Genomic DNA, 26,743 nt, shown 5'->3' on the forward strand with positions numbered 1-26,743 from the left:
CAGAAGGATCAGAAAAGAATTTGGAGAAATCTTTCAAAACAGGTGGGTGAGGGATGGTGTGACAAAGACACGTAAGGCATTTGAAAAGTATAAGGCTAAGCATCTTTTTTTTTATACTACAGGGTCACAGATCAAGAAATGCAATGTATAATGAGCCTGCCTGTTTTATTTTATTGCTGGCACTGACCCAAGGGGCTGAATAGCTCACTTCTACCTTGCAATGTTTCTAAATTTTAATATGGTGCAAAGTTCTATGGCAATTAATTGATTTATAACTAGGGTCTACTGTAATTCTGTTTCGTTCAAAGCATCTGACAATCTAATAATAGTGAATGAATTATATTAACATGAATGTCATAAATCTGACACGTCATTAACTGGAAACAACTGTGTGTTCTTCAATTATCAATCTAGCTGCAAGAATGCAGAGATGTGAAGTGTCAAATATTTTGTCAAGGATGTCTGACAAAATATCATGCCTATTTCAATTAACTATAATGCACAGCCCTGGAATTCATGAAACATCACATTTACAAACTGTGTATATGGGAATCTAGACAGACTTTATTTAAATGTCTAAAAAATAGAAATAGGCCAACTTTTTTAAACAAATGGTACAGTTAACACACAGTATGCACATTATGCATGCCAATCAGCAAGGTGGAATCACAGATCTTTACATTATCTTTAAGAGCAGGTGCAGTAGCTTTTAAGTAATCTCAATTCATGGTTTATTTGGAAAACTTAATTTGGGATTACTCAGGTGCTTTTTATTGAAGACACCTTAATAAGCTATTCAAAAATATTTGAAGGTATAAAGCTAGCGAGGCTTATTGTAGTTTTGATGCCTTATTTTTTAAAAAAAACACCTGGTTTCCAATTTCTTTTCATAAAACCACTTTGCTGGATAATGCAACAGGAAAACACATGTTCAACCATTCGATTTTCCAATACACTATTGTTTTATTTACCTGAAGCAAGCACTGTGTGTACCTCAGAAGTGTTACTGACTGGAAGAAAAGGAAAAGCTAGAACAAAGGTTAAGAAAAACAAGAAGGAAGATGAAAGCAAAAGTAATTGATGAAATATACCACCAGCATGGTTAATTTTAAAATCTAGTATGAAAGCAAGTTTTAAGCTTTTACCATCTAAGTCAAGTTGCATTATTTACATTTAGAACTGCCTTGTTCTTAACACATAGGTGAAACAAAACATTGACTGAGGTGTGCCACATTCAAACATTTACCCTTCATATATAGAACCAAAACATTTACAGCACAAGAGGCAGAAGTTCACTCCACTATGTTCATTAGTTGGGGTAATCCAAAACCACCCTTGTTTTTTCCTGTTTTTCAAACAGTTATTTAATTACTCATTAAGAGATGTAAAGTTTCAGTCTTAATCATGCCCTGTGATGTGATTTTTTGTGTTTGTAAACTGAAGTATAATGTTTTCTACATTCTCTTCATAAAAGATGTTTATTTGAAATGGATAAACTCCAGTCCTGCCTTCCCAAAGGTAAATGTTTCTTCTACTCACAGTTATCAAAATTCTTCCTAACTAAAAGTCAAAATTAAAATCTTTTTTGCAGCCTCTGATATCAATAACTTAAGCTTCTGCTTGTAACTATTGTTTATTCATCCATGGTACATCCTGGCGTGGACCAGAACCTCAACTGGACTCATTATATCAATATAGTGGCAACGAGAGCAGATCAGAGGCTAGGAATACTTGAAGAGTACTCATCTCCTGACTCCCAAAGCCTGGTCACCATCTTCTGGGCACAAATCAGGAATGCAGCACCAGCAGCACTCAAGAAGCTTGAACCATACAGGACAAAGTAGCCCATTTAGTTAGCACCACATCCATTACCTCCAACACTGACACTCAGTAGCAGTAATGTGTACTACCTGCGAGATGCACTATTGAAAGTTGCCAAAAATTCTTAGAGAGCACCTTCTAAATCCAAGTTCATTTCTATCCAGCAGAACAAGGCACCACCACCTGCAAGATCCCTTCCTAGTCACTCACAATCCAGACTTGGAAGTATATCACCATTCCTTCACTGTCGAGGGTGGATATCTTGGAATTCCCCCACCCCCACCCACCCCCAAGGAGATTGTGGGCTTACCTATAGCACCTGAGCTGCAACTATTCAGCTGTTCTTGAAGGCCACTTGCGACGAGCAATAAATGCTGTGCATCCAGCCACACCCATGTTCCCATGAGAGAATATACAAAAAAAATTGGCATATTCTTTCCTACTCAGTAAGCCTGTGCGAATCCCCCCAAGCCACTTTACATCTTCCTTACAATACAAAACACACACATTCCACTTAATTTTGTAGTATATGCAAATTCAGAAATATTAAGTTTAGCCCCTGCCTCCAAATCATTGATACATATTGTGAACATCTCGAAGTCAAGTATCAATCTTGCAGTATCCTACTAGTCACTTGGGATTGAACTGGTTATTTCTACTCTCTTGCTTTTGGGCCATTAGCCAATTTTAATCATGTCACTACATTACCTCCTACTCCAGGTGCTTTAATTTTATTAGCCAACCTCCTGCGTGGGACATTATCAAATGCCAAATATATTATGCCCATTGACACTTCTCGATCAATTTCATTAGTAACATCCTTGAAAGACTCCAATACATTTGTCAAGCACAATTTCCCAATTGCAAATCCATTTTGACAATGCTCAAGCAAATCCTTTACCACAGCTTTCGTAATAGATTCTAGTATTTTCCATCCTATTGAGCAAGACCAACAGGCTATGAATGTACTTAGTATTAACAAACTGGAAGCAGAGTGGGCATAAACCTCACTGCACTTTAGGCAGTGGATAATGGAGTAATACAAAGAGATATTGACAATTTTCATCAATGGCTTGGATGAAAAAACAGAAAGTAATGAATCTCAAGTTTGCTGATGATACAATGCTATGTGGAAAGATAAACTGTAGGAAGGACACAGAGTCTACAAAGAGGTGTAGACAGGTTAAGTAAGTAGGTAACAATAATATAAGGAAGTGTGAAATTATTCACTTTGGTCATAAGAATAAAAAACAGAATTGTTTTAAAAGATTCGAAACTTGTAACCATTTACTTTCAAAGAGACATGGATATTTGAGGAATGTAGCAAGTCATCATGCAGGTACAACAGCAACTAGGAAGGTAAGTGAATAAAGTCTAACTTATACAGGATTTTAGTGAGACCACATCTGGAGTATTGTGCACAGTTTTGGTCTCTGAAGATCGAGTCAGTCAGGTCTATTTCTCTGTTGCTTACAAGAATGAGAGGCCCTCCTATTAAGAAATACAACATTTTTGAGGGGGCTGTTAAGATAGATGATGAGAAATTGTTTTTACTGGTCAACAAATCTAAAATGTGGAGACAGAGCCTCAGGCTAAAGGGTCAAAATTTTAGGACTAAGATGAGGAGAAATTATTTCACTTAAATAGTGAATCTACTGGGATTATAAATCTGCAGAAGTCTCTACCCAAGGTGCCTGTAGATGGTTCATTTCTGGAAATATACAAGGCTGGAATAGACACAGCTTTTGTCTCAGAGAATTAACAGACGTGTGGAACAGGAAGGAAGGTGGAGTTGAAGCTCAATATCAACTGTGAATGTATTAAACCGTGGAGCAGTAATATAAAAAAAAACCTTATGCTCATGCAGTAATGAGAATAATTTAAATTTAAACATATGTTAACAATCACCATTACAGTCAAAATACATTGTAAAGACACACAAATATGTTCAGTTAAAGACGCAAATTAATAACCAAAAAATGTTTTGGTCTCCAAAATGGGTGACAGCACTGGAAAAAAATCATAGTCAAAATACTTAGTAACATTCATGCCCCTCGAACACAAAACAATGACAATTTCCAATTCGAGACATTCAAACTACTTTCCCTTGACATTCAATGGTATTACCATGATTGAATCTCCTACTAGCAACATCCTGAAGGGTTACCAAAAACTAAACTGGACTCGCCATACAAATACAGTAGCTGCAAGAGAAGGTTAGAGATTGGAAAACTTCAATGATAACTCACTTCCTAACTCATTGCAGTAGAGCATTTAATGAGTGGTTTCACTAAGTGAGAATTCTATGTTGATCCGCAAATGCACCATTCCACCAACGATCAGATACAAATCTTGAATTATTCCTCTGTCTCCAATCCTTCTTTGCTAACAGCATAAAAACCATCATTTTCCAGACCTCTTCAGATCCAAAGAAGTAATATTGGACTCAAAACATTAATTCTGTTTTTCCCTTCACAGATGCTGCCAGATTTCTGAGCTTCTCCAGCTCTTCTGATTTTATTTTGGATCCAGCTTCTGTAGCAGTTTGCTTTTATTGATATGATTCTACAATGGTTACTTTTCCCATTGTTTTAACAATGGCTTAATTGTTAATGGTTTAATTCAGTTTAAACAAATGAGCTCAAGTTTGAAAAGGCTGGATCTTAATAGCACTGACATTCATCTTTTAGATAACTAATATTTTGGATGAGAAAATGCAATCTTTATAGATCGATTTTTTAACAATATATTTTGAGCATCTTAAATAGAGAAGACTTTAAAATTGAGTATTTAAATGAAATGACTGCTTGCTGTACAAAATCAAATTTGCTACTGGCATTTAGTAAATGTGAGAAGAATTAACAATGACATTGTTTCTTCCACATTTCGTTAAAAAAATAGTAAATTCTCTCACCATTACAGTCAAAATCAAACAAAAAGTAATAATAATGAAGAAAAAAACTTTTAGGGAAACACAACTTAGTATCGAAACAATATTATCCCTTTTTCTTAATGGCATTCTACCCATGCAAAGAAACGAAACATTAGCATGGTTAATGCATTCATCGCATCAATTTGTTAATATTACATACTGATAGCAATAACAGTGAGGAAATTATAATGTATACACAAAACTCATACCTAACTTGAAAGTGGCATAAATAGTACTATTGTATTTAAAATATTTACACTATTAAGCAATATCAGAAACTAAATTCATATTCACCTGATGAAGTTGTCGATGTGGATGAAGACGAGGAATCAAGTGGAGGTCCAAACAACGGATCCAGTGAAAACAGGTCATTATTGACCCTTCTGGCGCTAAATGAGTTAAACAAAAGCAAAAGCTTTAAGTTAATGCACAATTGCAATAATTAGCAATTACGTTCTCCAGTTAATTAATCTTGATATTTCTGTTTTAATGCCTATATAAAAACTTCGGTTCCTAACTTAATCATGCACACTTGTATAATTGATAGCATTTCTTGAAAATTTGTTATGGTTCTGTTCGCCGAGCTGGGAATTTGTCTTGCAAACGTTTCATCCCCTGTCTGTAACATCTCCTGCTATTCAGCTTTAATCTGCCTACAAGGTCTGCCTGATAAAAATTAGACTTTGAGAGTTCTCCTCTACAAGCACTATTATTACTAGGTACAATTAACTTATGTCGTGTCAATTGTCTGAATCCTTTTGGCCATTGGCCATGGGACAGCCACTCATGACGTTGTGATTGTTCTCCTCTTACCTGCGTTCACCTGAGTTTTAGTTTAGCATTCTTTCTAAGTAAAAATACTTATTTTAGAAAACACATTAACAATAGGGTGCAATTGATACCAGATAAATTGCCGAAGCTAGTTCAATGGCTATTGCGACCTGTGTTTCCAGCAGCTCTTCCCTTTGTTTTCATATGCCTAGAACTTTGGTTAGTTAAGAATTTCTGTAATAGCAATAAGATGAAATCTTAGGCTAGATCATAACTACTAGAAAAATTCAGTATAAGGGATCCCCAGTGTCTTCTAACCTCTTAGATTCTCTGTAACATTCAAGGCTCACATTACGCGTATGATTAGATCTTGACTACTTGCTGCATCCAACCAGACTTAACGTTTAATACCATCCCAGACAGAGTATTCCACTTTATTCGTGGACCTGGCTGAAGAAGAACTACAAGTAGTCATTAGCAAGTCAGTCCCTAAAGGCCGTTCTGTCATTTAACATGATCATAGTAGATCTCATCTCGGCCTCAACCCCATTTTCCTACCGGCTTTCCAATGCAACCCATTATTAATTAAACAGACTCCTAATTTGCTGGGTCTGCCGAGTAGACATTAACCTAGAATCCATGATTCTTCTTCCACGTGTACTGCAAATCATCCCAGCAATTGCTACTACTCAATCCTAGTGCTGCTCGGATTGCAGATAGCAGTTAATCTGATTGGCCAGCAACTCTCTCGTACTCAGCATAATATTCTTAAAGGGTGGAAGCTCCACTGTGACCTAATTATGACAATCACCAGCATAGACGTTTTGGTTAAGGGGAGGGTGCTATGATGTGTCCTCTTGTAAAATTCACAATGCAATTCTCTCTCCACAGATGCTGTCAGAAGTGCCAAATATTTACAGCATTTTCAGTTTTTCTTCTTATTTCTCACCATGTCTTGCTTTTGTATCTGTATTTTATTCAATGCCACCTTTCTTTCCCAGGAATGCCCATCTCTGCTCTTTTCTCCCAGGGACAGCTTATTTATCAGAAGACACCACGTAAAAAATCCTTTAATACACTAAATATTTTAATAAATTGTGACATAAAAACATTTTTTTCCTGTCCGACATAATTTTAAGAAAAACAAAATACTGCAGATGCTGGAAATCTTAAATAAATACTCAGTAGGTCTGGCAGCACATGTGGAGAGAGAAAAACACTGTTTCAAATTCACATTTTTAAGCTGGAAAGGATAATAAGGGTGACACCAATGTTTGGCTGACGTAAGTGATAAATATCAGAATTACTGAAATTAATAATTAACTAAATTATAACATTCAAAATCACTAACACAGCTGAAGGAACAACTGTTTAGTAAAAATAACTTAAATATTTGAAGTTACTATTGGTTTTATCATTGAGCCAAACAAAGTGAGGAATAAATTATATATTGTCAAATCTCAAGCATATAGCAGGTTGCAAATCATGATCGTAACAGGACTTCATCACTGGTCACAATTATCAATCAGGGGACAGGACTGATACCTATTCCTAACATAAGATTGCTTTTTAGCCAACCCTCCTTGTGTTCCTCTCCAAATGCACAAAAAGCTGAAACACTTGTGGTGCACTGATAATGCCCCTACCTCTGTGTCAGAAGGCTTAAGTTCAACTCCCAGCTCCTCCAGAACATGTCTGAACAGGTTGATTAAAAATTTCTACGAAAAGGTAACAAATATGTTTAATATCGTACTGACTTACTCAGGTGATGGAACACATGATCTTGGTCGAACGAGCTCTTCACCTTGTAGAAAGGAGACAAAGTGAGGAAAATGTTTGAAGTTATTCCAGTCATTGAATATACCAGGTTTTTATATGTTTTCAAAGGTACTTGCTGAAGCATTTTGAGTTGAGTGCTATTCCTTTTCTAAAGCTTATAACTATTCCTTTTTGAGTATATGATAGCAGAAAAATTTACTCAGGAGTACAAACATTTTTTCAAATTACTACATTCTCTATCACAGTACTTGCAGTGAAGAAGGCAGCTATTCAGTTCAGCATGGCTATGACAGCTCTTTGACCTAAAAATTAATCCTACTTCACTGCCCTTTCTCAAACATTGCTCTTTTCAAGGATAATCCAATTTTATTTTGAAATTTACTGTTATAACAATTTCTTTGATAGCAGTGCATTCCAGACCATCATAACACTTGTCATGAAATAAAATCTAATTTCCCTGAAGATTATTTATAATTTTAACTAAAATATTATTATGTTCCCTTTAGTAGCAGAATGAACAGCTGTAACATAGGCCTTCCAAGTAATCTATCTTCATTTAAGTAACATTCTGTTTTACGTTCTTCCGAACATAATCCAAGTATAACTTACTCTAAACTTCTCTTTTTACCTCTCTTGACTTTTTCTATTCCTCCACATATTAAGTTCAGTGTTATATTTACTTTTTTTGGCCTTATTAATCTAATTGCTTCTCACCAAAGAATAAAACAATAACGTGTATTTATATAATGCCTTCAGCATACCAAGACATTTCCTCAGCACATTATCAAACATAATTTGACATCAAGACACCTCAGGAAACAATGAAGAAGGCAAATAATAGTGTGTTTATGAGGCTTTAAGAAATTATCAAGTTTAGGATTCTAACAATTGAAGGCAAAACCTCCAATGGTTGTACGATTAAAACTGGGATGCTCAATAGGCCAGATTTGGAGCAGTACAGAGACAGGGCAGGAGGATTTTCCTGAAACAGGGAGGATTGAATTGGAGATAAAGGATAAGAATTTTAAAATTAAGGAGCTACTTATTTGGAAGCCAATGTAAGTCAGTGAAGGGTGACGAGCAAATGTGACTCAATACAAGTTAGGATACAGGCAACAGAGTTCAGAACGACCTCAAACTTATGGATGGTAGAAATTTTAAAATGTCAACTGGCATCATTTGGAATTGGAGAAAGTGAGGACTGCAGATGCTGGACAGAGTCAAGAGTATGATGTTAGAAAAGATAGCAGGTCAGGCACCATTTGAGGAGCAGGAAAATCGACAATTCGGGCATAAGCCCGAAAGGACTTTGTGATAAAGGGTTTATACCCGAAATGTAGATTCTCCTGTTCGTCGGATGCTGCCTGACCTGCTGTCCATATCAATTGGAATAGGCATGAATGCGAGTAACAAAAGCATGAATGAGTGTTTCAATAGCAGATTAGCTGAGGAAGGGGCACTGTGAGGAAATATGCAGAAATATAGTTAATTTGACTCAACAGCATATAGTTCAAATATACAGAACAAGCTTTAGTCAGTTAATTTAATACATCTTTACCTGCACACATCTAATAATAGATGATTTTAGCAAAGCACAATATTAAATACACTTACTGGAGTGTAAAAGTAAGTAGTACAGTTTCCAAAAGAGGGCAAGATGCTCCCTATCATTATGGGTTAAATGTTGGCTATCATTTATTTCTTTCTTTAGCTTCCCAACATAACAATTAGGAAGCACAGAGTTGTTAACATGCAAAATTTCATCATTGGCTCAACATGCCTATACAGTACTCCAAATGAGCATCACATTAATTGTCATTCTCCTGTCTAAGCTCCATAACCTTGCACATTGCTCCTTTTCAAATAGCAGTGTAATTCTCTTGTGAATGCCTCAATTGAACATAGCTCCACTGCACTCTTGGTCAGTGTAATCTAGAGTCAGCCACTCGTGAAAAGGTTTTTCCTAATATCATATCTTCTTCTCTTACCAATCACCTTAAATCTGTGCCCTCTCAGTCTTGATCATTTCACAAGTGAGAATACTTTATCCCTAACTCTATAAATATAGCTTATCAAATCTTCTCTCAGCATTCACTTCTCAAAGGGAAAAAAGTACCAACTTTTCCAACCTATAGTCTGTGAATGCAAACAAATAAATTATAATCCCAGTTGGAGAGAGCAAAACATAAAGCAGAAACCCATCAAATATTACTTACTAGATGAATTTCTTTTCATTGCATTCTGGAATGGCAAATAAAAAATAATTAAAGACATTAATACTGCAATTCAAATTCTATTCATACCAAATGTATAATACAATTATTAAAACAATACAAACAAAAATAGTAGTTCATTAGTTATTGCAAGTTGTAATAACAAAATTCAAAAATATAATTCTCATTTGTGCATACACCAAAGCACAAATAAATAACATAAAAAACATAAATTAAGCAACACATATACATATATGCAATTAAGCAAATACTCACTAAAGGGCCCTTCAAAGACGAAATACATACTTACCGGGCTATGCCTCTGAAGTCAGCATGTAAAAGATGAAAACCAAAAGAATAGTTTAATTATTCAGCTATGGAATTACACAGTAACATAATTATATCAAAAGGCAGATTTCTGACCTTAGAGATTTATAGAATCATGAGGGGTATAGATAGGGTGAACAGCCATGGTCACTTTTCCAGAATGGGGGAGTCCAAAACTAGAGGACATATGTTTAAGGTGATAGGGGAAAGATTTGAAAAGGACCTGAGGACAGTGCATGTATGGAATGAGCTGTCAGAGGAATTGGCGGAGGCGAATGCCTTTAAATGTGACAATTTTAAAAGGTACCTGGATGGGGATATGAATAGGAAGTGTTGAGGGGGATATGGGCTGGCAAATGGGACTGGGTCAGATTGGAATGTCTGGGTCAGCGCGGATGATAGATCTGTTTCTGTGCTGCATGACTCCATGATCTTATAAAAAATATTTTTACAGTTATAAGTACTCAGCTATACTTCTAGCCTTCAGTTAAGAATACTAAAGCCAGTTGGCAAGGTAAACTGAAGTTGGTGAATAGGCCAAAGGCCAAGTAATGAGTCCAATAAACTGAAAGGTGTTCTTCATGGAAAACCTATCTTCAGGATCTTGTGAATTTTTGCACTGGCCTTCAAGCTGTATGTGTTGATTACACACTGCTCAATATTAAGTTTGATAGATTAAAGTTACTATCAATAATAAAAAGTCATAGCTTCCATCATTAAGATCAAAATTCTTTATTTTACAGCTTCCTTTTTCACTCTTCAGCCCCAATTCTCAATAAAACAAATCCCCTTGAGCTAATTATCCAAAACTGCACAACCGCTGTAATGTCAATTCTATTCAGAATTAGAAAGATGTGCTTTGTCTCTATGCAGAAACTGGGGATCTTCTCAGTCTTAATTTAATTGCATGATTTTTGTATTCAAATTAGGACTGTTTGGAAGTGCAGAATTTGGTGGTTTATATATAAGCTGGTATGAAGCTCATGAAAGATATACAAAAATCCAATTGACATTTTGAGGATTTCTTGATTTGCTGTGCCAGAATCAGTAATGGGTTGAAAGATGCATGATAACCATGAAACATCTCTTAAGATGGCTTTCAGAGAATCTAATTCAACTCAAACTGAACAAATATTGAAAAACAAATTAGACATTCACCAGATTGGCGAAAGTGAGGATTGCAGTTGCTGGAGATTCGAGTCGAATGTGGTGCTGGAAAAGCACAACAGGTCAGGCAGCACCCGAGGCGCAGGAAAATTGATGAATTGAAGGTGAAAGCACTTCATCAGGTCGAATGATTTTCCTGCTCCTCAGATGCTGCCTGACCTGCTGTGCTTTTCCAGCATCACACTCTCAACCTCATTCACCAGATTGAACTACTTATTCCCTAAAGAGTCAATATAATACGGCACAAGATATCCAATTTCATCTTTAACTTCAATTAATGATGAATCAACGGTATGACACTTCACAGCAAGAAACAATGGAGTGTCACAGCATTTATCAGATTCATTTAAAACATGTATTTATCTGGAATACATAATATACTTTTTAATATCTTACAAACATATGATTTAGGAGCAGAAATAAGTCACTCAAACCATTCAATATGATTATGGCTGATCTGATTACTCCACATTCCCACCTACCCAAATAACCTTTAATCACCTGTTTTGTTATGGACCTATCCACCTTTATCTTGAAAGAATTTAAAGATCCTACTTCCACCAACCTCTGAGGAAGCCAGTTTCAAATACTCTCAAACCTTAAGGGGAAAAAAATCTCTTCCTCTGTCTTATGTAGGCAAAATCATGTTTTTAAACAGTGAGCCCTAGACCTACACCTTCAATAGGAGCAAAGCTCCTCTTCACGTGCACTTCGTCAATACCTTTTATGGTCCTGTATGCTTCAATCAAGTCATCTCTCATGCTTCTAAACTCCAGCAGATAAAAGCCCAGCTTGTCCAGCCATTGCTCATCAGTCAACCCACATTCTAGCTATTAGACTAGTAAATTTCCCTGAACTGCTTCAAATGCAGGTATAACCTTCTTTTAAATAAGGAGACTAATTCTGAATAAGTCAGCCGATTATTGCATTTTGACCACCATCACCCACAGTGAAACTCTGCCTTCTGAATGAACAAAACCGATGACAACAATTATGCTATAGTGTAACACCAAATCAAAAATAACTAGAAGCAATCATCATTGAAAAGAAACAATCATCAAAGCATAGTAAAATATTATTTAACATTATAAATTGAACATTTTAATGCACATTTTCAATGGCCTCTAAGAACTAATTCGTATTTTAGTATACTTCCAAAATTCCCAAACAGGCTTCACATCATCATTACCAAATAAAATGAAAATATTACTTACAGATGGGGAGGGAGAAAGTGTAATATTCCCAATGGATGCTTTCAGTTCTTCCAATGTGTGGTTAGTACCATTATTTGGTTGAACAGGTTTGATTTGCACATGGAACTTCCTGGGTTCCTCATCCTCAGAGCCAGAATCACTTGATGAGTAGAAATTGTTTTCTTTGGCATGTTTTCATTAGTCAAGGGAGAGAAACACACTTTTATGATTGCAAATAGGATATTATGTTAGCCTAGGTTTAACATTTCAATGAACAAAAACATGTTCAATTTCTTCTTGCAATTGTGTGCAGGCATGAAATGAATATTAACTTTGAATTCCAAACAATGAAATGTTTAGAAGACTTCTTTTCCACACCTGGTGGCACTTCACTATAATCCAATGTAATAATTTAGGATGTTAGCATACTTTTACTTTCCAATAGTTTTTGTTCCAAACATTTAACATTTCAAGATTAATTACTAAATTGAAGTGCCAGTGAGAAATTAAGTTCTCATTTTATGTAACATCCCTGTGATACCTAGTTAGTCGAAAGAGCGGTTTGTCTGATATACAACAATTACAGCAATTTTCTGTAATGATCTGTCTTATTTCCATTTTGTACCTTACTGATTACCCCAAAGTATTAATGAAATGAAGATAACTTGAAACATCTAATGTCAAACATAAGGATATTGATTTGGTTCACTTCTGGCTTGATACAGTAACCCTCTTCATCCACCTCTGGAATATTCTATTGGAGAAACAGATATAATTGTTAACCAACAATGAGAACCAATTTTGTATAAGATTAAAACTCTGCCAATTATTATTATAATTAAACCATATATATCAAGAAAGGCACTTCCAGCTGTATGCATACTATTAAACAAAATATATATATTGTACCATTTAAACTGTTAAAGGTGCTGTGCTGTGCAATAACACTACTGTACACATTTTTTTTCCTTATGCAATTAAAAATAAGATGCTTTAAAAATAATTTGTGAAACAGGTGAGCAGCAAATTTCCATGATATCCTGGTCAGCTGCATTGGGAACATGGGAAATAGAGCAGGAGTAAGTTATTCAGCCGATCAAATCTGCTATGCCATTCAACTAGATTATGGCTAATCTCGAGCTCCAACGCATTTTACCGTACTATCAATGTATTATATTGGCCGACATGACATCAATTGTTAATTACATTCTCAAGTGAACTTTAAAAAGGTTCTGCCATTTACATATGAAAGAATTGAAACCAACATGTTCGCTCTAAAAGATGAGAGACTTAACAAACAATCTAGGTCTTTTTCAATATATAATTTCAGTTACATCACACTGTAAACTTTTGCTATACATTCTGTGTCTTATGATCTTATATTCCATAACCACCTGATAAAGGAGCAACGCTATGAAAGCTAGTGCTTCCAAATAAACCTGTTGGACTATAACCTGGTGTTGTGTGATTTTTAACATTGTATAAATTACTTTCTTTAATATCCAGAAATCTATTGATTTCTGTCTTGAATATGCCCAATGGCTGTACCTCTGCAACTCTCTTTGATTGAAAACTCTAATGATTCGTCAAAGCTGTTAAAGAAATTCATTCTCATTTTTCATAAAGGGCTTATTTCCTGACTGAGACACTTGGACACGCCAGCAGGCAAGAGAAAAAGTCCTTTCCTCAGCTACCCTGTTTAGCCCTGTAAGAGTTTCGTATGCTGATTGTGATCACTTCTCATTTTCTAAACTCTTGAGAAAACAGGCACAGTCTCCTCAGTCTCTCCTCATATGGCAATATATCCAACCCTGGAATCAGTCTGGTGAACTTTCTTTGCACCCTTTCTCAGGCAAGCATACATATCCTCAGGTGAAGAAATCAAAACTGTACGTAATACTCCAGATATGGTCTCACCAATGCTTCCTCACTCCTAAACTCAAATTCTTCCATAATAAAAATCAACCCAGATTTCTTTTCTTCCCAATTCCTTACCATATATGTCACGCTCCATTTCTGCTTGTTCTATTAAAATAGATAATTTTCCTGTCATTAAGCACAACCTTCTGGCACAGAACAAACTCACAGGTGACCAGAAGAGAACAAATGTGGAAATGTCAAACATAATGAATTTACTTTCAATTCTCAAAACTGAATGAGTTTGGGTCATACTAAAACCTGCATATTTCTAGATTAGAATTAAGGAGAACAAGTAACAAACAATTAACTGGTCTGTGGGATATAGGTTGGTTATTCAAATATTGCAACTTCCAGTCATGCTGCTTGCCTTCATTTTAACAGATATTCAATTTTTAAGCACAGATGGTCAAATTCCCCATACCTTGGGGAGCCCAGTAGTTTGGACAGTGGAAAGAAAAGAACTGAGGATAGGTGAAAGTATAGCATTGCTTATGGTCAAGGACTGTGAGTGTTTCCTCAAGGCCAACACCACCTGCCTCCTCCCGACTCCAGTATCATCAGAAACAATTGCTAATACCACCACACCTCCAACTGGAACCTTACCACGCAATGTAGCAGATGGTGTCATGGCAATGTCACTGGATCAGCACTCCAGAAGTCCAGGGAAATGCTCTAGGTTACAAGGGCTCAAATCCCACCATAGCAGAGAGTGAAATTTGAATTAAATTAATGAAGCTGGAATTTTTTTTACTCAACAGGCTTGTGAGGAAAATTATAAAGGTCTGACATAAAAACTACATGGATGCAAAATATTAAGAACTGGCTGAATAATTGGAATCAGAGAATAATGGTAAATGGATAGTTTGGAACTGGAGGAAGGTTTATAATGGAGTTCCCTGAGGTCAATATTGGGACCCTTGCTTTTCCCTGTTATATATTCATGGTCTGGACTGTGGTGTGAAGTGGACAACTTCAAAGTTTGCAGTTAGCACTAACTTGAAAGAGTTGGAAACTGTAAAGAAGAATTCGGAACACCAAAAGGACATCCACAAGTTGGAGGACTGGGCAGAGAGGTGGTAGATGAGGTTCAATGCAAAGAAGGGTGAGGAATGAGAGGTGATGCATTTTGGTTAGTATGAACTTGAAAGACCATATAAAATAGGGAGTGCAATTCTCAAGGGGGTGCAGGCCAGGTGATGGTATAGTGGTGTTACCACTGGATTGTTAATCCAGAGGCCCAGGTAATGTGCTGGGGGCCCAGGTTCAAATCCTACCATGGCAGATAATGGAATTTGCATTCAATAAAAAAATCTGAGTAAGAGAGTAATGATGACCATGAATCCATTACCAATTGTTATGGGCAGCATGGTGGCTCAGTGGTTAGCACTGCTGTCTCACAGCATCAGGGTCCCAGGTTTGATTCCAGCCTCGGGCAACTGTCTGTGTGGAGTTTGCACATTCTCCCCGTGTCTGCGTGGGTTTCCTCTGGTTGCTCCAGTTTCCTCCCACAGTCCAAAGATGTGCAGGTCAGGTGAATTGGTCATGCTAAATTGCCCGTAGTGTTAGGTGTATTAGTCAGAGGGAAATGGGACTGGGTGGGTTACTCTTCGGAGGATTGGTGTGGACTTGTTGGGCCGAAGGGCCTGTTTCCACACTGTAGAGAATCTAATCTAATCTCATGAGCACGATCATTGAAGAGATGGGTGGTGAAAGCAGCAAATAAAGTACATAGTGTTCTCGGCTTTATTAACAGAAGCACAGAGCACAAGAGCAGGGAGGTGATGTTGAACTTGTACAAGACACTTAGCTGTGGTATAGTTTACAGTTGTGGGTACTACGTTATAAGAAAGAAGTGAATACATTGGAAACAGTATAGAAGCAACTTATAAGAGTGGTTCCAGGTATGAGAAATTCAGCTATGATAAGTTTAAGAAGTTGTTCTCCCTGAAGAGAAAACTGAAGGAATTCTGATTGAGACTTTCAAAATCATGAGCAGGCTGGATAGAATAGATTGGGAGAAGCCGTTCCTGCTCATAAAAGTGAAAAAAAGAGCAAGAGGGCATAGATTTAAAGTGATGTGCAAGCAAAACAAGGGCAACGGGAAGAGGAAAGATCCTCTTCACATGCACTTCAAGACCCTTTATGATCCTGGCAATAGAAGAAAACACTTTTTCACACTTTTTCAGTGAGTAATTAGAATATGGATTGCCCTGTCAAAAAAGGTTGTGGAAGCAGGTTCAACTGAGGCATTCAAACAGGCATTTCATGATTACTTGGGGAACAAATGGTGTGCAGGAACATGGGGAAAAGGCAGGAAATTTACACTAGGTAATAGAAGTGTGCAGGCACAATGGGCCAAATGCCGTCTTTCTGTGCTGTAACAATTCTGAAATCCTGTGACTTCCCTCATCCCCTGTCCCTCACCAATGAGGAAGATCCAAACCTACTCCCACATCAGGAACTGAATACAATTTCTCTTCTCCAAGCACTCCCAGCTTCACCTTCTCCCAATTTTTGCAACACATCTATCCCCAAATGAAATCTAGTCTATCAGGTTGCCTGTTACATGACAGGTGATGTCAAGAAACAGTCAAGTTCAACAGATTCAGAAAACGCTACAGGACCTGACAATATTGTGGCCATAATGCTAAAGAACGTATGCTCCAAAACTAGGCAGTCCTAAGCTATTCCAGATACAGCATTGGTATCTATGTAAAAGTTTGGAAAACTGCCCAGTAATGTAATGTGCACAAAAGACCAAACAAATCCAATCAAGGCCAATCAGTCTATTCTCGGTCATCAAAAATATGATGGAAGTTTGTCCTTGACAGTTCTATCAAGCTGTATTACTCACCAAAAGCTCAATCATTGATACCTATTTTGGGTTCTCCCTCAACTACTTAACTCCACACTGAATTCCAGAAATGAGGTGAGAGTGGCTGTCCCTGGCATCAAAGCAACATTTGACCATGGAATCATTATATTTGGCCTATTGTGCCTGTACCAACTCTGTAACGAGTGCCATGTCCTAATGCGATTCTCTTGTCCTATCCTTATAAGGCTGCACACTATTTCTACTTAAATAATTATCTAATGCCCTGTTGAATGCCTTGACTGAACCTGCCTTCTCTACATTTCGGAGCCCCATGTTATGTTTCAGGGATTTCTTAAGGGACTTTCTTAGGTCCAATCATTTTAATTGATTCATCAACAACCTTTCTTCTATCATTTGGTCAGAGGTGGAGTGTTTGCTGGTGGCTGCAGTGCTCAATCCATAGAAACTTAGAGTTTACTCTTTCATTCAACATGATCACTGCGGATTCTCTATCTGAACACCAAACTCCAATGCTCTCACCATACCACTGACACCTTTAACTTCTAGAAAAATATTTCTTTCTTAAATATATTTAATGATTTTGCCTCTGCAATCTTCAGTGGTAGAGAATTTCATAGGTTCTTGGGACCATGAACCCTTGTTCTGAATCTGCATCCACTCTATCAGACCTGTCAGAATGTTTCTAATATTTCATTGAGCATGGCCCACATTCTTCTAAACTCTAGCGAATATAGTCCCAGGCAACCCAAACTCTCCTCATCTAACAAACCTACTACAGCATATCCCAGGAATCAGTCTGGCGAATCTATGTAGCACTCCCTGTATGACAAGTATATCTTGGGGAAGGAATCCAGAATTCCACATAATATTTCAGGTGTAGACTCACCAAGGCCCAGCTTTTGTAAAACCTTTCTTCTCCTGTACTCAAATCCTCTTGCAATGAAGGCCAACATACCATTTGCCTTCCCAAATGTTTGCTACATCTGCATGCTTGCTTTCAATGATCAGTGTACAACAATATTTGAGTCACTTGGTGCGTCAATCTTGCCTAATCTATCCCAACTTTTCCCAATTCCTCAGAATATGCAGTAGTATGCGTCAACAGGTACCATTTTGATTTGATCAGAGGTTGGGAATTTGCAGTAAGTTTCTAGCCACCTTACTTCTCAAAGCTTTCACACCACCTATAAGTCACAAGTCAGGAATTCTCTGGAACACTTCCAACTTGCCTGAACAACTGTAGCTCCAAAAATGCTCATGTTCAACATCACCCAGAACAATGCTGTTCACCTAAATGGCACCTCATTCACAGTCTTAAACATTTATACCGTGATACAGGTTACTTTCAGTGCAGTGTGTACCAGCACTGCAGCAACTAGCAAAACTCCTTTGGCAGCATGTTTCAAATTTGTAACTCAAAGAATAATCCATCAGGCCCACAGAAACACCATTCCAGGCAAGTTCAATACCAAGTCACACAGCATCAGAACTCTGAAATAATGCTGAAAGATCAAATTCCAGAATTATAGAATGATTGTAGTTTCAATGGAGGCTATTTTGGTCCCTCATCTTTGACAGTTCTCTGTAAGAAAAATTCTGCTAATCTAAAATTTCTTCTTTAACCCTGAGCCCTGCAAATAGAAAATAGATGGAATGGGCCACTCAACCTTTCAAGCCTGTTCCGGAATTCAACATAGTCATGGCTGAACATCCAACTCAGTACTTTGTTCCTGTCTCCTCTCCATGGCATGAAGGTAAGAGACAGAGGGCGGTGGTGGAGGGTTGTTTTACAGACTGGAGGCTTGTGACCAGTGATGTTCCACAGGGATCTGTACTGGGTCCACTTTTATTTGTCATTTATATAAACAAATTGGATGGTTAGTAAGTTTGCTGATGACACCAAAATTAGTGTTATAGTGGACAGTGAAGAAGGTTATCTAAGATTACAAAGAGATCTTGACCAATTGGGTCATGGGCTGAAGAGTGACAGATGAAGTTAAATGTGGATAAATATGCAGCAGAGAGCAGCGGGAGCTGGGCGGAAGTGAAGTCGGAGCGCAGAGCCGGTTGGGAAGGTAAGTGATTGTTATTTGAGTGGGTGTATTCTGGACTCCCTACAAAGTAGGACCTCTCTCCCACCCTCCTCCTCTAACCTAACTTTAAAGTCCACAGACTTGCCTCAAAAAGAGAGTCCAGGGAAGTTCCTGTTGAGAGAAGAGAGAGTCTTTAGCTAAGAAGGCTGAGTGAAGTGATTACACCGCAGTTGAAGAGGGTGAAGACATGACTGCCCAGCTGGTTCAGTGTGCTACATGCATTATGTGGGAGGTCAACGATTCTGGTGTATCTGGCTTGTATATTTGTGGAAAGTATGTGCACGTTCAGCTACTGACAGAGCATATCGCAGCACTGAAGAAAGAACTTGAGGACCTTAGGCTCATCTGAGAGAACGAGATCTTTCTGGACAGGACCTTCAGAGAGGTTTAACACTGACCATTCCAGAAGGCAGCAGAAAAGAGAAGACGATGAGGAAGGCAGAGAGGAGACAGGTGCAAGAGACCGCGGGGGAAGTACCTGTCAGGAACAGGTTGAACCTTTTGGAAACAGTAGAGACAGATGACACTGCCAGTCCGCGAGGCGGTCAGGTCTGTCAAACAAAAGTTGGCGTGGAGGCAGAGCAGAAGTCAGACATCGCACAGAGCCGTGGTGATAGGGGACTCCATAGTGAGAGGAACTGAACGGGGTTTCTGTGGCAACAGGTGGGATTTAAGGATGGTGTGTTGCCTTCCTGTGCCAGGATAAAGGACATCACAGACAGAGTGCTGGAAATCCTCAAGGGCGAAGGTGAAGAGCCAGAGGTGGTGGTACATTGGGGGCGGCACGGTGGCACAGTGGTTAGCACTGCTGTCTCACAGCACCAGAGACCTGGGATCAATTCCCGACTCAGGCGACTGACTGTGTGGAGTTTGCACATTCTCCCCGTGTCTGCATGGGTTTCCTCTGGGTGCTCCGGTTTCCTCCCACATTCCAAAGATGTGCAGGTTAGGTGAATTGCTCATGCTAAATTGCCCGTAGTGTTAGGTAAAGGGGTAAATGTAGGGGAATGGGTGGGTTGCGCTTCGGTGGGTCGGTGTGGACTTGTTGGGCCGAAGGGCCTGTTTCCACACTGTAAGTAATCTAATCTAATCTAATGTCGGCACAAATGATGTCGGGAAGAGGAGGAGGAACATATTACAGCGGGACTTCGGAGAACTAGGAAGAAGGCTGAAAAGCAGGACGTGCAGAGTGGTTATCTCCGGTTTGCTTCCAGTTCCTCAGGCTGGAGAGGTCAGGAACAGGGAGATAATGGACTTGAACGTGTGGCAGGGGAACTGGTGCAGGAAGCAAGGATTTAAATTCTTGGATCACTGGGGTATATTTTGTGGTAAGCATAAATTATACAAAAAAGACGGTTTGCACCTTAATAGGTTGGGGACCAGCATTCTGGCAGGCAGGTTTGCTACTGCAACACAGCTGCGTTTAAACTAAATAGCGGGGGGAGGGGACAAACTGGATGTTTAAGAAGGAAACTGAAGGGAAAGTTAGAACAAGGGAAGTCAAGAAAGACAACGGTATCAATGAAGCAGAAAACTCAAAAAGGGATCATGCCGTAAGGTTGAGTGAAATAGGGATTGATAGGAAGGGTGAGGGCAGTAACAAATTAAAAATACTATATATGAATGCACAAAGTATTAGAAATAAGATGGATGAGCTTGAGGCTCTTTTGGAAATTTGCATCTACGATATTGTGGGGATAACTGAGACGTGGCTTCAAGTGGACAGGGCCTGGGAAATGAATATTCCAGGCTATACGTGCTATTGTAAGGACAGACTGACGGGCAGAGGGGGTGGGGTGTCCCTGTTGGTAAGGGATGATATTCAGTCCCTTGCACGGGGGGACCTATAATCAGTGGATGTAGAGTCAGTATGGATAGAGCTGAGAAATTCTAAGGGTAGAAAGACCCTGTTGGGAGTTATCTACAGGCCCCCAAACAGTAGTATGGATGTAGGGTGCAAGTTGAAAAAGGACATGAAAGTGGCCTGTCGCAAAGATCTTACTACAGTTGTTATGGGGGATTTCAACATGTAGGTAGACTGGGAGAATCAGGATAGTATTGGACCTCAAGAAAGCGACTTTGTGGAGTGCCTCCGAGATGGATTCTTAGAACAGCTGGTGCTGGAGCCTACCAGGGAGAAGACAATTCTGGATCTGGTATTGTGCAATGAACCAGAATTGATCAGAGACCTCGAAGTGAAGGAGCCATTAGGAGGTAGTGACCATAATACAATAAGCTTCAATCTGCAATTTGAAAGGGAGAGGGTACAATCGGTAGTGACAATATTTCAGTTGAATAAAGGGAACGATGAAGCTATGAGGGAGGAGCTGGCCAAAGTTCAATGGTGCAATACCTTAGCAGGGATGACAGTGGAGGAACAATGGCAGATATTTCTGGGTATAATGCAGGAGATGCAGGATTAGTTCATTCCAAAAAGGAAGAAAGATCCTATGAGCAGGCAGGGGTGGCCGTGGCTGACGAGGGAAGTTAAGAAACATATAAAGTCAAAAGAGAAAAAGTATTACATAGCAAAGATGAGTGGGAAAACGGAGGACTGGGAAGCTTTTAAAGAACAACAGAGGATTACTAAGAAGGAAATACGCAGAGAAAAAAATGAGGCACGAAGGTAAACTGGCCAAAAATATAAAGGAGGATAGTAAAAGCTTTTTTAGGTATGTGAAAGGGAAAAAAATGGTTAAGACTAAAATTGGGCCCTTGAAGACAGAAACAGGGGAATATATTACGGGGAACAAAGAAATGGCAGAAGAGTTGAATTGGTACTTCAGATCTGTGTTCACTGGGGAAGACACAAGCAACCTACCAGAGGTAACAGTGGCTGAAGGACCTGAACTGAAGGGAATTTATATTTGCCAGGAATTGGTGTTGGAGAGACGGTTAGGTCTGAAGGCTGATAAGTCCCTGGGGCCTGATGGTCTACATCCCAGGGTACGAAAGGAGGTGGCTCGAGAAATCGTCGATGCGTTGGTGATTATTTTCCAGAGTTCGATAGATTCAGGATCAGTTCCTGCGGATTGGAGGGTGGCTAATGTTGTACCACTTTTTAAGAAAGGAGCGAGAGAGAAAGCAGGAAATTACAGACCAGTTAGTCTGACCGCAGTAGTGGGAAAGATGTTGGAGTCAATTATAAAGGACGAAATTACGACACATCTGGATAGTAGTAACAGGATAGGTCAGAGTCAGCATGGATTTATGAAGAGGAAATCATGCTTGACTAATCTTCTGGAATTTTTTGAGGATGTAACTCTGAAGATGGACAAGGGAGATCCAGTAGATGTAGTGTACCTGGACTTTCAGAAAGCCTTTGATAAAATCCCACATAGGAGGTTAGTGAGCAAAATTAGGGCGAATGGTATTGGGGGCAAAATACTGACTTGGATTGAAAATTGGTTGGCTGACAGGAAACAAAGAGTATTGATAAACGGCTCCCTTTTGGAATGAATTGGAGTGACCAGTGGGCTACCGCAGGGATCAGTGCTGGGACCGTAGCTTTTTAGAATATATATTAAGATATAGAAGATGGTATTATTAGTAACATTAGCAAAGTTGCTGATGATACAAAGCTGGGTGGCAGGGTGAAATGTGATGAGGATGTTAGGAGATTACAGGGTGACCTGGACAGGTTAGGTGAGTGGGCAGATGCAGTTTAATGTGGATAAATGTATGGTTATCCACCTTGGTGGCAAGAACAGGAAGGCAGATACTACCTAAATGGAGTCAAGTTAGGTAAAGGGGCAGTACAAAGAGATCTGGGTGTTCTTGTACACCAGTCAATGAAGGCAAGCATGCAGGTACAGCAAGTAGTGAAGAAAGCTAATAGCGTGCTGGCCTTCATAACAAGAGAGATTGAGTATAGAAGCAAAGAGGTTCTTCTGCAGCTGTACAGGGCCCTGGTGAGACTGCACCTGGAATACTGTGTGCAGTTCTGGTCTCCAAATTTGAGGAAAAACATTCTGGCTATTGAGAGAGTGCAGCGTAGGTTCACGAGGTAAATTCCTGGAATGGTGGGACTATCTTATGTTGAAAGTTTGGAGCGACTGGGCTTGTATACCCTTGAGTTTAGAAGACTGAGAAGGGACCTGATTGAGATGTATAAGATTATTAAAGGATTGGACACTCTGGAGGCAGAAAGCATGTTTCTGCTGATGGGTGAGTCCCGAACCAGAGCACTCAGCTTACAAATAAGGGGTAGGCCATTTAGGACAAAGATGAAGAGAAACGTCTTCACCCAGAGAGTGGTGGCTGTGTGGAATGCTCTGCCCCAGAGGGCAGTGGAGGCCCAGTCTCTGTATTTGTTTAAGAAAGAGTTGGATTGAGCTCTCAAGGATAGTGGAATCATGGGTTATGGAGATAAGGCAGGAACAGGATACTGATTGAGGATGATCAGCCATGATCATATTGAATGGTGGTGCAGGCTCGAAGGGCAGAATGGCTTACTCCTGCACCTGTTGTCTATTGTCTAAATATGAGGTATTGCATTTTGGTAGAACAAAGGCAGGACTTATACAAATAATGGTAGGGTCCTGGATAGTGTTGCAGTATAGAGAGATCATGAGGTTCAAGCACATTATTCTTTGAATTTTGCATCACAGGTAGACAGGGTGGTTAAGGTGGTGATAATGTTCAGATCATTGAGTATAGCAATTGGGTTGTCATGTTGAGGTTGTAGAGGATGTTGGTGAGGCCTCTTCTGGAGTACTATGTGCAGTTCTGGTTGCCCTGCAATAGGAAGGATGTTATTAAATTGGAGAGGGTTCAGGAAAAAATTACCAGGATGTTGCTGGGAATGGAGGGTTTGAGTTATAAAAATAGACTGGATAGGCTGGGATGTTTTCACTGGAGTGTAGGAGTTTGAGAGGTGACCTTACAGAGGTTTATTAAATTATGAGGGACATAGATAAGGTGAATAGCAAGGATATTTTCCCTAAGATGGGGGAGTTCAAAACTAGGAGGCACATATTTAAGGTGAGATAGAAAGTTTTAAAAAGGACATGAGGGGCAACATTTTTACACAAGTGGTTTATGTGTGGAATAACGGCAAAAGGAAGTGGTGGATGCAGGTTCAGCTACAACATTTAAAATGAAACTAACAGCATGGAAATGGCTGTCTCTGGGTACTGTGATCCCGAATCATGTTTCACAGTATATTCCCTAAATTGAAAGTGTCAGTTCTTGGTCTTCCCGTGTACTCACTCCTTACAAATTTACTTTTAATTTGCTAGCTATTTAAACTATGGGGCAACAGGTGAGAGACTAGTTAGAATAATTCTCAAATGAATTTGGATAACAATTAAAATTTAACGAGTAAATTGTCAGAATTGAAAATTCAGCAAACACCTTAATTTACATGAGGCTGTGTAAGCACATGAGTTTTTCATAATTAATGCTCCTGAAAAGATACTGGGCATAGGAGGGATTAGACGCTTTCCTTCAGACTTTTGCAGGTATTCATGCACAAGACTCAAGACACAGTCCAAAAGACATTTGGATAAGTACATGAATAGGAAAGGTTTGAAGGAATAATGGCCAAACACAAGCAAGTGGGACTAGTTTAGTTTGGGAACATGGTCAGCATGGACTATTGGACTGAAGGGTCTGCTTCCATGCTGTGTGACTCTATAACTCTTTCTTGAAAGCAGTCAATGTGTTGGCGTCAACTATTTTCTTTCGCAGAGAATCTGGGTTTCTCATCTCAATCCTCAATGGCCTATCCTATATCCTTAGATTGTGACCCCAGGTTGTGGACTCCCTCAGAAATCAGTACCATCCTTCCTGCATTTGTGCAGATGTGTGAACTATGAGTAGGAATAGATGATTATTTTAATCACATACTGCATTAGAATGTTTTTCAAAGAATCACAGAATGGTTATAGGAGGAGGCCATTTAGACCATCATGACTGTGCTGATCCTGGGAAGAAGCAGTTTAACTGGCACCACTCCCAGCTTTTTCCTTGTGGCCCTGCATGTTTTTTCTCTTCAATAATCCAATTGCCCTTTGAAAGTCTCAACTTACCCTGCCTCATCATAATATCAGGCAGTGTATTTCAGAATTTCAGTATTTGCTGTGAGAAAATGTTTTCCCCCATGTCACCATTCCTTCACTTGCCAACTACTTTAAGTCAGTCCCCTATGGTCTCAATACTTACTCTAAAGGGAAGTTCCTCTCCATCTACTCTGTTCATATCCTTTACATTTGAATAACTATTAAATCTCCTCTCAACCCTCTCTTCTCCAAGGAGAACAGACTCAACAACTTCAGTCTTTCTAAGTCAGTCAAGTTCCTCAATCCCGAAACCATTTACATGAAACTTCTCAGCACATCCTTCCTGAAGTGTGATGTCCAGCACCAGACACAAAGCTTCAACTGAGGCTGTATACTTCTGTTGAGATCAAATCCGCATTTTATAGATACCTGGTTGAATGTAACTTCCTTGATTCTTATATTCTATGCCCTGACTGAGACAGGTTAGTATATTGTATACTTTATTAGCTGCGCTCTCAAGCTGCCTTGCCACCTTCAATGAGGTATGCATATACACACCCAGGACCCTTTGTCTCTATGGCTCCTTTAAAACTGTATCTTTTGTTTTACATTGCCTCTATAGTTTTCATATCAAAATAAAGCACTTCACTCTTCTCTGTATTAAATTTTACATGCCACTTCTCTGCCCATTCCTCCAACTATCCCTTTGAAGTGCCTTACTATCCATTTTTATTATTCACAATTTCCCAAGTTTTGTATTGTCTAGAAATTTGTGTCCTTTTCATCCTTTTTACATTCAACTTAAATTGGTTCTCGATCTTCAGCCAAAGGGAACAGCTTATTCCAAACAGATCATCTTGAATCCTTCCTAATCTCACATTCCAGCACTCTGTCCACAGATCTGCAAGTTACAGCACACCCATATACCTGGGTCTCTTTTAAATGAATCGTGGGTTTCTAACCCCATTACTCTTTCAGGCAAAGGGTTTCAGGCCTCTGCTGCTCTTTTGGAGAAAACATTTATCATTGTTTCCCACTAATCTTTCAAACAATTAAATATATGCCCCGTTGTCACCGATCTCTCTGCTAAGGAAGATAGAATACAAAAGCAAGGAACCTTTATAAAGCACTGGGTTCAACCTCACTGTAGTGTTGTGTTCTAATTCTGGACATCACACTTTAAAACAGGATTCCAGTGATTCAAAGAAGGCTGCTTACAATAACTTTTCACGGGCAATTTGGGATGGAGAATAAATTCTGGCCTTGTCTGTGACACCTACATTTCACAATAAATTTTAGAAATACTTAAAGAATCACTGCAGTAAAGTTCTGAAGGACGTACAGGAAACCAGCACAACAGTTCCTTGAATCCCACAAACATGCTGAATCTCTAAGTTGAAATCTGGATTTACATGTTCGGTTGCGATCACTATGAGGCTCTAGCAGAAGATGCAAAGTGCATGGATGACTTTTTTAAAATGACAAAAATAAAGCAAGAACACTTTTGTAGAGTAGCAATAAAGAGTATTCTTCTTAAAAACATAATTTTGTTTATCACGATTATGCAATTGCTTAAAAACAACTATATACACAGTCCCATTACTTTTTAGTTACATCACATTGTAAACTTTTGCTATAAGTTGTGTCTTACAATCTTATTCTCCACAACCACCTGGTGAAGGAGCAGTA

At 38.8% G+C, this 26,743-nt stretch overlaps 1 protein-coding gene across 7 annotated transcripts in view; it reads right to left on the minus strand.

Annotated features, from left to right (window-relative positions):
* The window catches only part of fcho2 (FCH and mu domain containing endocytic adaptor 2), a 200,581-nt gene that overhangs the window by 79,594 nt on the left and 94,244 nt on the right, over window positions 1-26,743 (minus strand). For 3 of the 7 annotated variants that reach the window (XM_072581751.1, XM_072581769.1, XM_072581760.1), the window contains exons 12-18: window positions 12,898-12,957; window positions 12,225-12,392; window positions 9,827-9,838; window positions 9,520-9,544; window positions 7,286-7,328; window positions 5,048-5,142; window positions 972-1,028 (exon numbers count right to left, since the gene is read on the minus strand). In XM_072581751.1, the coding sequence (XP_072437852.1) occupies window positions 972-1,028; window positions 5,048-5,142; window positions 7,286-7,328; window positions 9,520-9,544; window positions 9,827-9,838; window positions 12,225-12,392; window positions 12,898-12,957 (460 nt within the window). The remainder of the gene's footprint in view (window positions 1-971; window positions 1,029-5,047; window positions 5,143-7,285; window positions 7,329-9,519; window positions 9,545-9,826; window positions 9,839-12,224; window positions 12,393-12,897; window positions 12,958-26,743) is intronic. The other 4 variants (XM_072581784.1, XM_072581776.1, XM_072581801.1 and 1 more) reach the window with 2 other exon arrangements.

The sequence above is a fragment of the Chiloscyllium punctatum genome, chromosome 2 (genome assembly GCF_047496795.1).
Source record: "Chiloscyllium punctatum isolate Juve2018m chromosome 2, sChiPun1.3, whole genome shotgun sequence".
NCBI classification, from domain to species: Eukaryota; Metazoa; Chordata; class Chondrichthyes; order Orectolobiformes; family Hemiscylliidae; genus Chiloscyllium; species Chiloscyllium punctatum.